General features: G+C 40.1%; 1 protein-coding gene across 1 annotated transcript; it reads right to left on the reverse strand.

The window, feature by feature from the left end:
* Positions 1 to 1,591: 1,591 nt before the first annotated feature.
* On the reverse strand, positions 1,592 to 6,833 carry LOC122083650. Its single transcript, XM_042651518.1, has 12 exons — positions 6,559 to 6,833; positions 6,269 to 6,411; positions 5,917 to 5,962; positions 5,664 to 5,744; positions 5,202 to 5,318; positions 3,789 to 4,859; positions 3,303 to 3,697; positions 3,030 to 3,129; positions 2,854 to 2,913; positions 2,687 to 2,773; positions 2,348 to 2,476; positions 1,592 to 2,142 (listed from the first exon to the last, which is right to left on the reverse strand). The coding sequence occupies exons 2-12, from the start codon at positions 6,388 to 6,390 to the stop codon at positions 1,837 to 1,839; spliced, it is 2,514 nt and encodes an 837-aa protein (XP_042507452.1). The 5' UTR covers positions 6,391 to 6,411; positions 6,559 to 6,833; the 3' UTR covers positions 1,592 to 1,836.
* Positions 6,834 to 15,248: the final 8,415 nt, after the last annotated feature.

The following is a 15,248-nucleotide window of genomic DNA, read 5'->3' on the forward strand; positions in this document are numbered from 1 at the left end:
GGGAGAGATTTTCTGATCTTACTGTTAGTGGGTTTTCTTATGCTGGACTACAAGAGAATGATAATAAAGTTGTTTTCCAGTCTGTAACTCCGACTTATAATACTCTTTAAAATAGCAAATAATGCAGCAGATGAGTGGCTTGCAGCTATGGATCAGAACACCCACCCAGTTGGCAAGGGAAAGACTGATAGCTTTGGTTGGCTGCTAATGCTAGAGGATTTGTTGAGTAAATTTAGATGGTGCTGTAACCTGTAAGCAAGAAGTCGGAAATCTTATGGTTGGGGTTTTGCAATACAGATCAAATAGACACGAATGATTCCTTTTTTGTAGCAAAAATGAAATGGTCAATCTGAGAACTTGGTCCATTGTGAAGCTGAGGCAGTTTGAGATGGTTATTGGTATGTCAGTGTGACTGAAAGGCTATTGATCAAATTTAAAGGGTGATGTTGGATCCTCCCCATGGGAAATTCATGCTCGTGTGGACTGTGGAATAGGATATCGTGCAACTGGCGAAGCAATTCCTGATGTAAAGGAGGTCTCGGAGGAGTTCCTAGATTTTTTGGACCGGCAGAAGACCACACGGTCAGGCCGAAGATACTGACTGATCCTCCCAGAATTTTCAGCATTTTCAGCAATACTATTGGAACCACATCTTTTAACTCGGCTAGCATCACGGGAGCCATAACCCCAATTCGGAAATGGCAAGGAACGCCCTAGAGGAGATAATGCCTAGTTCGTCTGGACATTTAGGCCCTCAATGGAGCCCAAGAAGTTTGGTCGCAGAATTTAGGGTTTTCTTGGTTTTCCTAGTTACTATTTTGTTTGCATTTTTGCCCTAGTTGCTTATTTTCTTACATTTTTGCCCTTCCAAGGTCACTTTGGCTCGTTTGTAAGACACTTCAGTTTTTAATCAAAAGCAGCCATTTTGTTCTTCCTCATCTTTGGAATTAGGGTTTTAACTACCTTGTGGATTCGAGGGTTCTTCTGTATTAGAACAATATCTAACCCACCACCTTTTCATTGCGTCAATTCCTAAATATGAAATTCAGAAGGATCCTTCTTCAGCAATCAAGGATGTGAACATCATGGCCCATTGTCTTGGAAACAACCTCTCCTGCGAAGCAGGGTTTAAGGCTGCATACATTTGGCCCTCCCAGACCCTGCAGTAGCAAAAGCCTGGTGCACTGGCTTGCTCTTCTTTTTTTTCTAAATCATGTCCCATTGTGGCTCTTCTTACTGTTTGCTACTTGGTCGGTCCACTTTACTATTCTACTTCTCCATTTTTTTATTTTTTTATTTTTTTATTTTTTTTTTGTAGAAATACTTCTAGTATGCTGTTAATGGATCTATTTTCTCCTTTGGTAGGCTGAACTGCCACATTATGACAATAAGTATCTCATATTCTTTGATCAATGGAATTTCAAAGGAAGAGTAGATGGTATGGGCGATTACTTTGTTTCCTTTTATAGTACCTATAAGTGTTTTTTTTAAGGCACCTCCTTAATTTCAGCCGTCTTACAATACAAAAATCCGACCTTATTTTGCAGCCAATGTACAGAAGAGAACTTGAGATCACTTTATTCTGCAGAACTTCAAAAACAACAATGCTTCTCATTACATAATACAGAATGACATGGATTACAATATACAAAATGAAGGCAATCAATCTATCCTACAATATGTTGCTTAATCTTCTCTTTCATTTGTACAAAATGGAGAAAAGTAAGAAAGGGGAAAACCAAAACTTGACTTTCCAGAAAACCAACCATCTTGAGTTCTGTGATCATTATGTTTCCCTTGATATGGGAATTTTTGGGACAGTTTTTGTGAACCCAGTCATTTCACAAGTTCTTTGGATAATAGGTACCGGAACGCAAAGTTGTGAGGTACCCATTCAATGCTCTTGCTGGTTTTCCCGTTCTGACTCTTGTGAATGGTGGTCTTCATCAGACTCTCGGGTATACACTGTTGGATCATCTCCACTACACCAGAAGGACTCAATCCATTATCTTTTACATAAGACTCTACAATTTTCGGTAAAATGAGCTTCTGTTCCTTGCGTACCCCATAGGTAGCCCAAATGTACTCCTCTTTTGCAGCTTCAAGCTCTTGGAACACTCTCTTGGGAGTGTATACACGCACCTGGAGAATTTAAAAGATACAATACTACAATAGTCAACTAAAGTTCTGGGGATGTGGAGTGGTTGGTAAAAGTTCAATTTTGTTTAAAGGAACAGATCAGAAGAAAAATAAACTATGCACATAATAAAAGCAGAACCAAGAATACCGCTCATGCTAAAAGAAACAAGCATGGCTAACAGATGGAATGGGATAGTGGTGTACGTACCGCAGGATCAGAATGGCTTCCTGAACAAAGACCAAAATGTAAAAGTGGTTCTGGTCGTTCAATTGCATATGCTTGCCGATAATCTCCAGCCTTGAATTTTGTCTTCGTAGGAAAAAACGAACGAAACCACTAAAGAAAAAAAAAATCAGCTTTTAGGTTAAAATCCACATGGTAATATTAGGCACAGAAAAACTGAAAACCTATCTGTTGAAAAAAAAAAAAATGAGTGAAACACAGGTAAACTATAATAAGAGGAAAAATAATTAAGGGCATACAATGGTACCAAAATTTATGGGGAACAGATCAAAACATTTAGAATAGCCACAGGGTAATATTCACCTGCCCAGGACGAGGCATACGGCATCCCAGAATAAAACTCTGTATCGTGTCTGCACTAATGGAGTGACCTCCCACGTTGTATGCAGCCTGGATAATTCATAATTATATGAAAACAGAATCCATGCAAAGGTGTCTTCTCAAAAAGAAATCATTGAGGCTCTGCTCACCTTAAGGAGTAAAGAAACTCTTTTCATATTATTTTGAGGAATTCCACAAGCCAAAAATGCCTGTACAGAAACAAAAAGAGAATAGGTTCACCTCCATGGCACAGACAGAATTTTATAAAGCTTACAACACCATGATATTAATATGGTTCTTTAACAAAACAATCATTAGACATTACATGCATCACCAAAGCATTATGTACATTGACCCAGAAAGCAAGCTTCTCTTCGTGCCTCATCTTTCTAGGATCAACTTCTTCCAATCGACAAACAAGTGACCTGCAATAGACATGTCACAGTTCAAGCACGTAATAAGTGCAATAAACCAATAACAGAAAATGATATTTATGATGTCCTATGAAACTTTTGTCCCTTATAAATGGACAAATTAGACACTTGAAACCACAGAACTTTGTTCAGAAAGTTTTTAAGAGTTGTTCAAAATTGCTCACCTAAAATTTTGTAGCATGTCTTTACTCTCACTCAGTTTCTGATTATCCCTACAAATCCTTGGTACCTCTACCATTGTGCTGTAAGGTCCACTAAACTCTTTCCCTTCCACATATAAAGGATTATCTAGCAATGCATCAAAAGGAGAATCTTTCCTGTGCCGAGGGCTCCACAAATCATTCTGATCCCGTGGAGAAAAAGCACTACCTAATGACAAGGATGAGATAGGAGAAGATGAAAGGCCATCATGCATCAGAGGGGGTTCTGCAAGCTTGCAATATATAGCTGTCATGCACTTAATCATATCCTCTGAAATCCTATTAGGTGTCTCAGGAACATGATCAGCTATACTAGTACCAAGATGTTCTGCCAAACTGATTACATTTGAAGTGGCATTCTGTAGGCAAACCATCAAGTCACAATTAGAAGAGGCCTATAAATTGTTAAATCCTACAGGCCATCTAGAAATGTATGAATAACCAAACTACCTTCGGCAGAGACAAGGGTTGAGAATGGCAAGCTCGTAAAGCTCTAGAAGCTCTATCTAGAGTTTCAGTTGGTGGAGATGTAGTTGAACAAGCTGAACGATGACATAATGAAGAATGGCTGCGGTGAATGCCAGAATCTAATAGCTTTTTGGCACCCTGTACATCAATGAAATCCTTCCATGCCTGAGTTTCCATTGGTGGAGTTGTCATTGAACAAGCTGAACGATGACTCAATGAAGAATGACTGCGGTGAATGCCAGAATCTAATAGCTTTTTGGCACCCTCTACATCCTGAGTTTTCGTTGGTAGAGGAGTTACAGCTGAACAAGCTGAACGATGACACAGTGAAGAATGGCTGAGGTGAATGCTAGAATATAATAGCTTTTTGGCACCTTGTAAATCACCGAAATCCTTCCATGCCTGAGTTTCCATTGGTGGAGTTACCATTGAACAAGCTGAACGATGACCCAATGAAGAATGACTGCGGTGGATGCCAGAATCTAATAGCTTTTTGGCACCCTGTACATTGCTGAAATCCTTCAATGCCTGAGTTTCCGTTGGTAGAGGAGTTACAGTTGAACAAGCTGAACGATGACACAATGAAGAATGGCTGCGGTGAATGCCAGAATCTAATAGCTTTTTGGCACCATCTAATTTGTTAAAATCCTTCCATGCCCAAGCTTCCATTGGTAGAGGAGTTACAGTTGAACAAGCTGAACGATGACACAATGAAGAATGGCTGAGGTGAATGCCAGAATCTAATAGTTTTTTGGCACCCTGTACATCACTGAAATCCTTCCATGCCTTGGGAAATGTATTCCGATTCAATGGAAAGCGAGATGATTGAACAGCTAAATTTTCTCTCTCTGATGATATATCAAGTCCAGAAATTTTCAGGAACATATCTTTTTTTGTGAATGAAGGTGATTTCACCCTTTCATCCATGGTAGATGGACATAAGTCAGAAATTTGCTGGTCAAAAGCTTTACGGTACAGCGAGAGAAGATATTGCTCCCAATACACAACTTCCATCTCTAACACTGCAATTTCCTTGATCAATTCCTTGGCAGGCTGAATTTAAATAAGGTCACATTAATTAGTTGGTTAAAGCAAGATACGTTTAGTTAATATGTAATAAAAGAATGACAAAGAAATTACTCATCAGAAAAATAGAATGATAATAAGACCAATCCAAGTCATGGAAAAGGAAATTGTCAAACCAACCAATCACAAAATGAAAATGCAAACAACAATTCCACATCATCCAATGATAGTATTTTAAGATTGGAATACTAATACTAGTATAGAAAAGAATAAGAAATGCATCTAAAGTCTAAACCAACCATGATACATCTGATTATACAGCCACAAGAAATCCTCTCTGTCCCTTGAAATTGAAAGAAAAACAGCTACCTTTGGCATTGAGTTGTCATTTGAAATATCATGGTAGGAAGAACTATAGCCCAATGCCTTTTCCAATGCACCCCGTACCACAAATTGATCCTGTAATCGCTTCTCAAGCTGTAAAATCTGCAAAAGAGAACAATTAATGTTTAGATTTTTTTTTGGGGGGGGGGGTGTTGGGAAGAGGAATTGACCACAGCACCTAGACCTCACAGGCCTGCAAGCGGACCATTTCATACATGGGCTTGCCATGTTTTGGAGATCATAAAAGACTTACTATAGGTCATAGAAAGACACGTTAAATTTGGCTGCCAGATATTTAAAGGGGCAGGGGATGAGAATGAACAAGTTTTTCTGTCACAATTTCGCTTATGCAACCTAAACTTCAGAAAATCAAATGCCAGATAATTTCACAGATTTTTATATCTAATAAGCTCTGAATATCCTGAAGATACAAGTTCAGCTCCATACCTCTTGCTTCAAAGAGCTCTGTACTCCCAACTTAGATTGGTTCTCCTTGGGTTCAGCATGGCCCTCCCCTTGGCTCATGTCCTTGTACCAATCAAAATCTAAAATTAAACACTTGGAAAATTCTTGCCAACTATCTACTTATTTTGGTTGAATAGACAAAAATGACAAGTAACCAAAACAAGTCCCAAAAAAGATTAATAGAATGTGAAAAAGGCTTAGCGAGATGGGGGATGAGCTCGGAGTCTAATCTTACCATTTTTAGACGACGCAGTTCTTCCTTGAGTCTCTTATCAGGATAACTGCCACGCGAAACAGTTAAAAACCAGACTCAATAGAATGTACAAAGAATATTACAGGAGTCTTTGATTGCTTCGGGTAGTGGATCAAAACCCACTCTAATACAACTAAGTAAATAAATAAATGGAGGAATAAGAAGAAAACAGAAGCAATGACGGTCCATTATTTCCCTGGTATCTTGTACTGAGGGTCTTTTTTTTTTTTTTTTTTTTTTTTGAGGTGAAATGTTGAGAATAATTTGATCCAATGGAACTAGTACTCTTGAGAAAGTGAACAGAAAGTGAGCAACTTCTGATGGAATCAGCTACCTCTTAGAGCGCTTGTGTCGTGAAGCTATATCCATGTTCTTCAATGGATTCAAAGAAGAATCATCCCACTCAACTTCAAGCATTTGCGAGCCATTAGCCGCTTCAAACGAATCAAACCCCATTGTTGAAATCGTCCAAAATAGCTGAAAACCCAAGAAGTCTTTCATTATAGAGAGAGAGAGAGAGAGAGAGAGAGGCAAATGTCCAGAATGGAAAGGAAAAACTCTTCTAACAGAAGCAAAGACATTAACCAAAAAATGAAACCACATTCATAAACAAAGAGTACTAACCCAGATTGGCTGTTGAAAATATGAAGAAGATCACTCAAACCAGGCAGTCCACTAGACAGATGGGTTCTGAGATAATCCCATCTGTCCGATTGCACGGCAGAAACCCAGGACCCAGAAGAACACCCTCACCACCCCGAAGGTGATCATTCAGTGAGAACAGAGTGAACAGAACAGAACTAAAAAACCTTACTTAAAGCCCAATTCATTAATACTACTCAGAAAGGAAGAATTTTTCAGTTTTCACTAGACTCTCTCCCCTCTCCTCTCCCAGGGACAACAAACTTTTTTAATGGTGGGCTTTTCGCGCATTAAAAGAAGAACATCAACCTGTCACCAAAAGTCACACACTGTAGACTTCAATGTCAAATGTTGAAAGTAGAAATTTTTTTACAGGTCAAGACAAAAGAAAGCAAGGCAATAGTGGCAGTGAGTCAGTTGAGTGTAGCAAAATTTATAGCAACTCATCACCCCCCACCACCCTCAAAGAAAAAAAACATGGAAAACAAGTGGGAGTTGGTGACCGTCCCTATCCTGGCAGGGCAATCCTGCAATTCCAATTATAACCCACAACAATACCTATAACCAGTGACCACTAACCATTGAAGTGGCTCTAAGCTGTAACCACTAAGAGAAGAGATCGGATAAGAATCATAGATAGATACACTAATCAGAACAAGGTGGGGTATGTGAGTTAAGTAAATAGCATTAGGAGGAGAGAAGAGTCTCCTCAAAAGGGCTGAAAGGTGAGGGATAAAGGAGACACAGGTCATAGGATGCTCCTAAGAAGGTATGGATTTTGTGGGTTTCTTTTGGGCTTTGGCTAATTTCTTGAGGAATTAGGAAACTGAGATATCCGAATTGTCCTCAAGTGTCAAAGGAGTAACGTTTGTCACAGAATCAGTGAATAAATATATGTTAAGGGCCTTGACCTTTTGCAAGATCGATACAAAAGAAAAAGGGCAAAATGTGTGTGTGGTAAGAGTGGGCAGGGGCAGGGGCAGGGGCAGGGGCAGGAGCAGGACCAGGACCCCTCCCTTTTTTTTTTTTTTNACCCGGGTAGTGGATCAAAACCCACTCTAATACAACCAAGTAAATAAATAAAAGGAGGAATAAGAAGAAAACAGAAGCAATGACAGTCCATTATTTCCCCTGGTATCTTGTACACCCCCCCCCCAAACAAATCAAACCAACTCAGGCTTCACAGCTACCTCGTAAGAGAATATCCTAATTTCCTACGGAGGGTCTTTTTTTCTTTTTTTTGAGGTGAAATGTGAGAATAATTTGATTCAATGGAACTAGTACTCTTGAGAAAGTGAGCAACTTCTGATGGAATCAGCTACCTCTTAGAGCGTTTGTGTCGTGAAGCTATATCCATGTTCTTCAATGGATTCAAAGAAGAATCATCCCACTCAACTTCAAGCATTTGCGAGCCATTAGCCGCTTCAAACGAATCAAACCCCATTGTTGAAATCGTCCAAAATAGCTGAAAATAGAGAGAGAGAGAGAGAGAGAGAGAGAGAGAGAGAGAGAGAGAGAGGCAAATGTCCAGAATGGAAAGGAAAAACTCTTCTAACAGAAGCAAAGACATTAACCAAATAATGAAACCACATTCATAAACAAAGAGTACTAACCCAGATTGGCTGTTGAAAATATGAAGAAGAACACTCAAACCAGGCAGTCCACTAGACAGATGGGTTCTGAGATAATCTCATCTGTCCGATTGCACGGCAGAAACCCAGGACCCAGAAGAACACCCTCACCACCCCGAAGGTGATCATTCAGTGAGAACAGAGTGAACAGAACAGAACTAAAAAACCTTACTTAAAGCCCAATTCATTAATACTACTCAGAAAGGACGAATTTTTCAGTTTTCACTAGACTCTCACCTCCCCTCTCCCAGGGACAACAAACTTTTTTAATGGTGGGCTTTTCGCGCATTAAAAGAAGAACATCAACCTGTCACCAAAAGTCACACACAGTAGACTTCAATGTCAAATGTCGAAAGCAGAAAGTTTTTCCCTACCCAGATCCTTACAGGTCAAGACAAAAGAAAGCAAGGAAATAGTGGCAGTGAGTCAGTTGAGTGTAGCAAAATTTATAGCAACTCATCACCCCCCACTACCCTCAAAGAAAAAAAACATAGAAAACAAGTGGGAGTTGGTGACCGTCCCTATCCTGGCAGGGCAACCCTGCAATTCCAATTATAACCCACAACAATACCTATAACCAGTGATCACTAACCATTGAAGTGGCTCTAAGCTGTAACCACTAAGAGAAGAGATCAGATAAGAATCATAGATAGATACACTAATCAGAACAAAGTGAGGTATGTGAGTTAAGTAAATAGCATTAGGAGAGAAGTCTCCTCAAAAGGGCTGAAAGGTGAGGGATAAAGGAGACACAGGTCATAGGATGCTCCAAAGAAGGTATGGATTTTGTGGGTTTCTTTTGGGCTTTGGCTAATTTCTTGAGGAATTAGGAAACTGAGATATCCGAATTGCCCTCAAGTGTCAAAGGAGTAACGTTTGTCACAGAATCAGTGAATAAAATATGTTAAGGGCCTTGACCTTTTGCAAGATCGATACAAAAGAAAAAGGGAAAAATGTGTGTGGTAAGAGTGGGCAGGAGCAGGACCCCTCCCTTTTTTTTTTTTGTCGTGGTGGGCTGATAGGATCAGACACAGAAAAGCTTCTTTTCTTTACGGTGGACTGAGGGAAGAGGGAAGAGGGAAGAGGGAAGAGAAGTGAGTAAGATGCTTTAATATTTAAATGACTTTTTATTGGAGTTCCGGAAAAGCCCAAAAAGTCCCACTGTAAGCACATGAATCTAATCAGTATTTTAGTCCAAGAGTAGTTACCAATCAGATCAAGCTGGAAATATGAGGGGCACTTTATTGGTTGTGTTTCACTGTTTTGGCTACCTTAGGTTCATCCTCTTCCCCCTATCAGAAAGGGGGAGAAGGTCGTCTTCTTGTTAATAATAGAGCATGTGGCACTACAAATCTGTAGTATTAATAATAGAGCATGTGGCAATACAAATCTGTAGTACTATCTTCCACATCCACAGGATATGAAAATGAGAGACTAATTTCCAGTAATGTGTTTTTTTTTTTTTTTTACAAGGCCAATGAGGGAAATTTTTGTAATTTATGTACAACTGAAAAATGAATTTGGCTTTTGATTTTGGACCCTACAACTTATTTACTTGTGCCTGATAAGTAAGGGATTACTCATCAAGTCATCACATCAAACTCGTCTGTAGTGAGGTGATGAGGTGCAGTGAGCATCCAACGGCTGAGGTGGATGGCCGAACCCTCGCAGCCGTTAGATGTCTGATGTGGGTTTTTTTAATTTTCACTGGGATGGTGTTTTTATTTCGTCGTCTCTATGTCTGAGGTGCCATGCGACCTAGCAGAGATCATCTTCCTTTTTATTTTTTTAATTAATTAAGTGATGTGATTTTTCGTATGGGTAAACCAAAACTCAGTCAATTTATGTAAACTGAAACATGAATTTGGCTCTTGATTTTGGACCCTGCAACCTATCTACTTATGCATGTTAAGTGAAGGATTACTCATCAAGTCATTGAGTCAAAATTATCTGCAGTGAAGTGGTGAGATGCAATGAGCATCCAATGGTTGGGGTGCATGGCCGAACCCTCTCAGCTATTGGATGCTCATTATTACACTTCACCGATCATTGCTGACAATTAGAAATTCCAAGTCATCTACCCTTTGATCTGATTCATTCTGTTTTTCGGTACTCGATGAGACAATGAAGCTAATACCAGAATGAATTAGATCAAAGGGTAGATGAGACAATCTAGCTAACACCATTAGCTTATTCACCCAAAAAAAAACACCATTAACTTAAAGATTTTGTTTAATTGAAAACTTCTAAGGTTCAAAATTGTATAAAATTGATCCATGTAACTGACTTCAACGCTGCAAATACAAGACTTAGTAAGATAGCTAGAAGGCTTGCATTAATTTTCCTTCCTAAGCATCAATTTGGAATTATATCACATAGGAGTTAGAAACTTTTATTTTGGGAGAGGGATAGGTATGATAGCGTAGTACCTAGGAATTAGAAATGCTAGCAGAATTTTGACCATAGGATTTAATCAATTTGACTTAAACCGTTGGATAGAGAGAAGTTATTCAAATTTTCAATCCACGGTTGCTGCACCTTTCCTCTCTCTCTTTCTCTCTCTTCTTGTCGGAAAAGTGATTCCTTTTACTAGACACAGCCGGAGAAAGCGAACTCGGTCATGCATCCATCGCCGACAGCTTTCCAATCCTCTCCTTTGCCATGTCCCGGATCAGCCATGGCCACTCAATTCCCTTATCAGGCATCAACACCGACACCAATTCCGACTCCATGCATGTGGATATCCAGCAATCACCGCCGCCGTTGATGGAGCAGATGCCCCATCTGAAAGACCTAGCGCTCCTGGCCGCCGACGTCCCCCAGACCCAATCCGTCTGCAGTCACCGGAACGATTCCAACACTGGAAATCGTTTCCAAAGACCCCTCCAATCTGACTTCATCGATCACTGGTCTGTTCTTGTTCTCCTGTTTCCTCTAGCAAAACTGAGTTCCAGGGGAATCTAACATAAGCGTGATCAGTGAAGCAATCATGGCGATGAACCTAGAGAAGGATTATTTTGACCATGGATTTTTGGGCAAGCAAGGGTCGGATTTATCAACTGTCTCTTTGTTCGGAGGGTTTACCAGGAGGAGCAGTTCCTCTTCTTCCCCCTCCTTCTCCGACTATGACTCTCACTCCGATTCCTCTTCTTCTTCTTCTTCTTCTTCTTCTTCTTCTTCTTCTTCTTCTTCTTCTTCTCTCTCTCTCTCTCTCTCTCTCTCTCTCTCTCTCTCTCTCTCTCTCTCTCTCTCTCTCTCTCTCTCTCAATCTGGATGCTAAGTTCCTTCTTTTTTCCATGACAGGCCACCACCACCTCCACCTCCAATTCCAGCTTCATCAAATCCGAACAAAAAGATGGAATTTTTGGACAAAGAAAGCCAACCGAGGTTTCTCTTCCAATCTCGCGTTTCTTCTTCTCAAAACCCTGAATCTAAAACCCAGAAGACCAACAAACCCTTGGCCTTCATCTGCATTTTTGTTTCCATTCTCTTGTTCATTCTCTCATTCTTTTTTCTTTAATCAGAAACCCTCAAAAATTCATCTTCTTTGTCCCTCCTTGTTGGCCCATTCGCTCCGATTGCCATTACCAGTGGTGGCATTCGTGTCGGTAAGGGAGAGCCTCGGAGCCATTGCCAGATCTCGATTCGGTCCTCGTACTCGATGAATCGAAGAAAAGAGCTTCCAACCGATGCCAGAAAGTTTGGAGATCTGAGGATTCCGTGGTGAGCTCATTGTCATCGGTGGTTGCGACTGTTAACATGAATGCCGGTGTGGCAGAATTCCTATGAACAACGGCATATCTGAAACCCTATCAACGCCAGCGTGGTAGAATTCCTGAGAATTATGAGAGAGATAAGGTGTAGTAGCGGTGGATTGAAGCTTTGGACATTTTCTCTCCATCCAACGGTTACATTTAGGATGACCAAATCCTACGACTAATATACCACTAGTATTCCTAATTTTTAGGTACTACGCTAGCATACTTGTCATTTTCCCTTTTGTTTTATAGGAAATATATAAATAAATGAAACTTCTATTTTATCTGTTATGTCAAAATGTTAACTTGCTGGGCAAGATGGGGTGGTTCCCAATACCTATATGAAATTGTAATATTTTTTTTTTTTTTCTTTCATTTTTCTAGCCACTGGGGAGTCAATTTTTAAATGAAACTGACAGACATGCGTGTAGATCCAGCAACCAAATTGTCAATGCCTCTTAATTAGCAACTCAACCAAAAAATTGTCTTACCGAAAAAAAAAAAATTGAAAATCCCACATGTAAAACTACAAACTCACATGTTGCATAGGTTTTAGCTATAACAGAACTAATTTTCTGAAGAGTAAGACTGGAATAGATGCTTTGTGGTTTCATTTTTGGAGTCAGTGCCTCTCTATGATTTAAAACCGGGATCAGTCTTAGAGAAGCTACAGTTTCCATTAAAAATTTGTATGGGAAGGGTAAGAGTCAGAGAGCGCAAAGATCTATATTTAGTTATTAACTAAATTTTTAGCAGGATTTCTCAAAGCAATTAGATTACAGGATTCTCAATGAATCCATCATTGGCCAAAAGATCCCCATGAAGGGAGAGCTAGAGAGGCTCAGCCTTTCAACCTGAACACCCCCCCCCCCCCAAATAAATGGTTGGGCAAATCAAGCACCACAAAGTATTGGTACTTGTAAATCTATTTAGGGAAAGAGGGTTAGCTTTGATCACTAGAATGTAAAATCCTCCATGAACCTACATTTGGATGGCCTTGGATTATTTTTTTCTTGGTGAGGGGGAGGGGTTACTCACTACCCAATCATCATTTACAGCCAATAGAACGAGTAGGGCACATACAAGGAGATAAGGTGGGATGGATGGAGATTTGAACAAATGACCTCTTTTGTCTTACGTCAAATCTATAGTTGGCGATGTCCATTGAGCTACAAGATCATTCCCAGCCTTGGAGAGAGTTGGAGAAGCTCGACCACACCTTTATGGGGTAATGCACATCCAAATTTCAAGGTATTCAAAGAAAAATCCAGTAAAACTTTTTTGGGAAAAAAGATCTCTGCTAAGTTGTGTATGCAGCCTGCCTTTAGGCATGGGACCATGGGGAATGATTGCCCTCACCCCTTGAAATGAAAATATCTCTCACCTCTGTTGATGTCATTGCACAGGTTTTCATGAATCCCACAATTTTATAGGGCCCCATAACCTAGCAACAACCTTCCTGAAAACGATCTTTTCCAACACCATTGACCTTCCAATGACCTATCTAAGGGTTGGAAGGACGCGCATCCACATGTGTTAGCAAATGTTGGGATATGTGACCAAGCCCTCTCAACACTTGAATTATTGTTAGAGGATGCAATCGTTGGAGAGGAGTTGAATACTCAATCTTCTGCCAAATTTTTTAAAGGGAAAATGTTCTTTTAGTTGCGTATGAATACTAGTTCCTTTCACTCTCTCTTATTTACATGAAATAATTTGGATACCCTCTAATGTACAATATCATTTGACGACACCTTATTCGTGCACTTCTCAATGACATTTGCTTAGAAAAACTCTCCCTAGTTTTTAAGTTTTTAACTTTCATAAAAACCAATTGACTAAACAAAAGTCTAGCTGTTTAGTAACCGTTAATCATATTAAAATTCATTAGAGTATCTTTCTTTGCCCAGGCCTGAAAGCTGATACCTAGTCGATTCCGAGAGAGAGAGACAGAGAGAGAGAGAGATTCACAGAACCAAATCTGACAGTCAGCAGAGACGTCCGTTAACGAGGAATATTAGAAAGACAAGAAAGACAAGAGAGACAAGGGAGAGCTGAGGACGAGGGCGAGGGTGAGGGTGAGGGTGAGGTGGTGGTGACTGGTGAGACCTATCGAAGCTGCTTTTAGTTTCACAATAGAGAAGGGGCGACAGGGCGTAGAATCCCATAACGCGACAGAAAAAGCGAACTTTCCAAAGACATTTGGACAAGCAGGTCAATGCCAATGATATGGAGCAAAAGGCATCTCTTCCCCCTCCTCCTTTAGCCCCTCCCTCCCCCTTCCCCTTCCCCTTCCCCTTCCCCTTCCCCTTCTCTTAGACTGGTGGCCTCAATTACCATAATATGCATCGATCCAGGCCAGCCTCCACCACCAGTTATCACACAGCACACTCCCGCACACATGACACACTCATGGATGGCAGTGGGGTTTACAATTTTGCCTCCTTATAGGGAGAGGGGCTCAGGCTTCCCCCCTTCCCCACCCCCTTTCCTACCAAAAAAAAAGCTTGGCCCATCAATCAGAAAGCATGCACCTCTTCTTTCATATATCACAATAATTTCATTAGTAAAGTACGTAACATATTCTCAACTAAAGTGACTAAATCAATGAATGGATTATGGGTCAAATGAACCTTTAGATCATAAAGAGTTTCTAGTCTTTGCTACTGTTGCGTGTGCGTTTGTGTGTGTGTGTGCGTGCGTGATCAAACCAACAAAGACTTTAATAACACCATTAGGCTCATGAACATGTCTAGCCAGCTTTTTTTTTTAACTTTCGACTCTCTCTTTCTATCTATCTTTTGACCACCAGATATGATATTAGCTGCCACAGAAAAGCGAAAGAAGAACCAGGTTATTAGCTGGTAAATAAAATCATTTTTGGGTTCTTTATGGGTTGGAGGGAATTAGGAAGTATGCACCTTAGAGGTTTAGACTACCTGACAAGTGTAGCATAGCTTTTGCTTCGTGCGTGGGCCAATGAGAGTGCTTGTGAAAGTATCAATTATGGTGAAATTTTTATCTTTAATATGAGCAGGCCGACCTGTTATTTCACAGGTGTCTGTGTGGACAGAAAAACCATATATGGATGATAAACAACAGGATCTGGCTCCTCTCTTGAGCCCGTGGCGATCAGTGCTTAGTATAGGATCCCGATCCTAAACAACATAGCAATCAATGCTAAGGAGAGGATCCTAATCGATCCTTGACAACATATAGCAAAAGAATTTTTATTTTTATTTTTATTATATATATATAATAATTTTTTATTATTATTATTATT

This window comes from Macadamia integrifolia, chromosome 7, assembly GCF_013358625.1.
Source record: "Macadamia integrifolia cultivar HAES 741 chromosome 7, SCU_Mint_v3, whole genome shotgun sequence".
Lineage (NCBI taxonomy): Eukaryota > Viridiplantae > Streptophyta > Magnoliopsida > Proteales > Proteaceae > Macadamia > Macadamia integrifolia.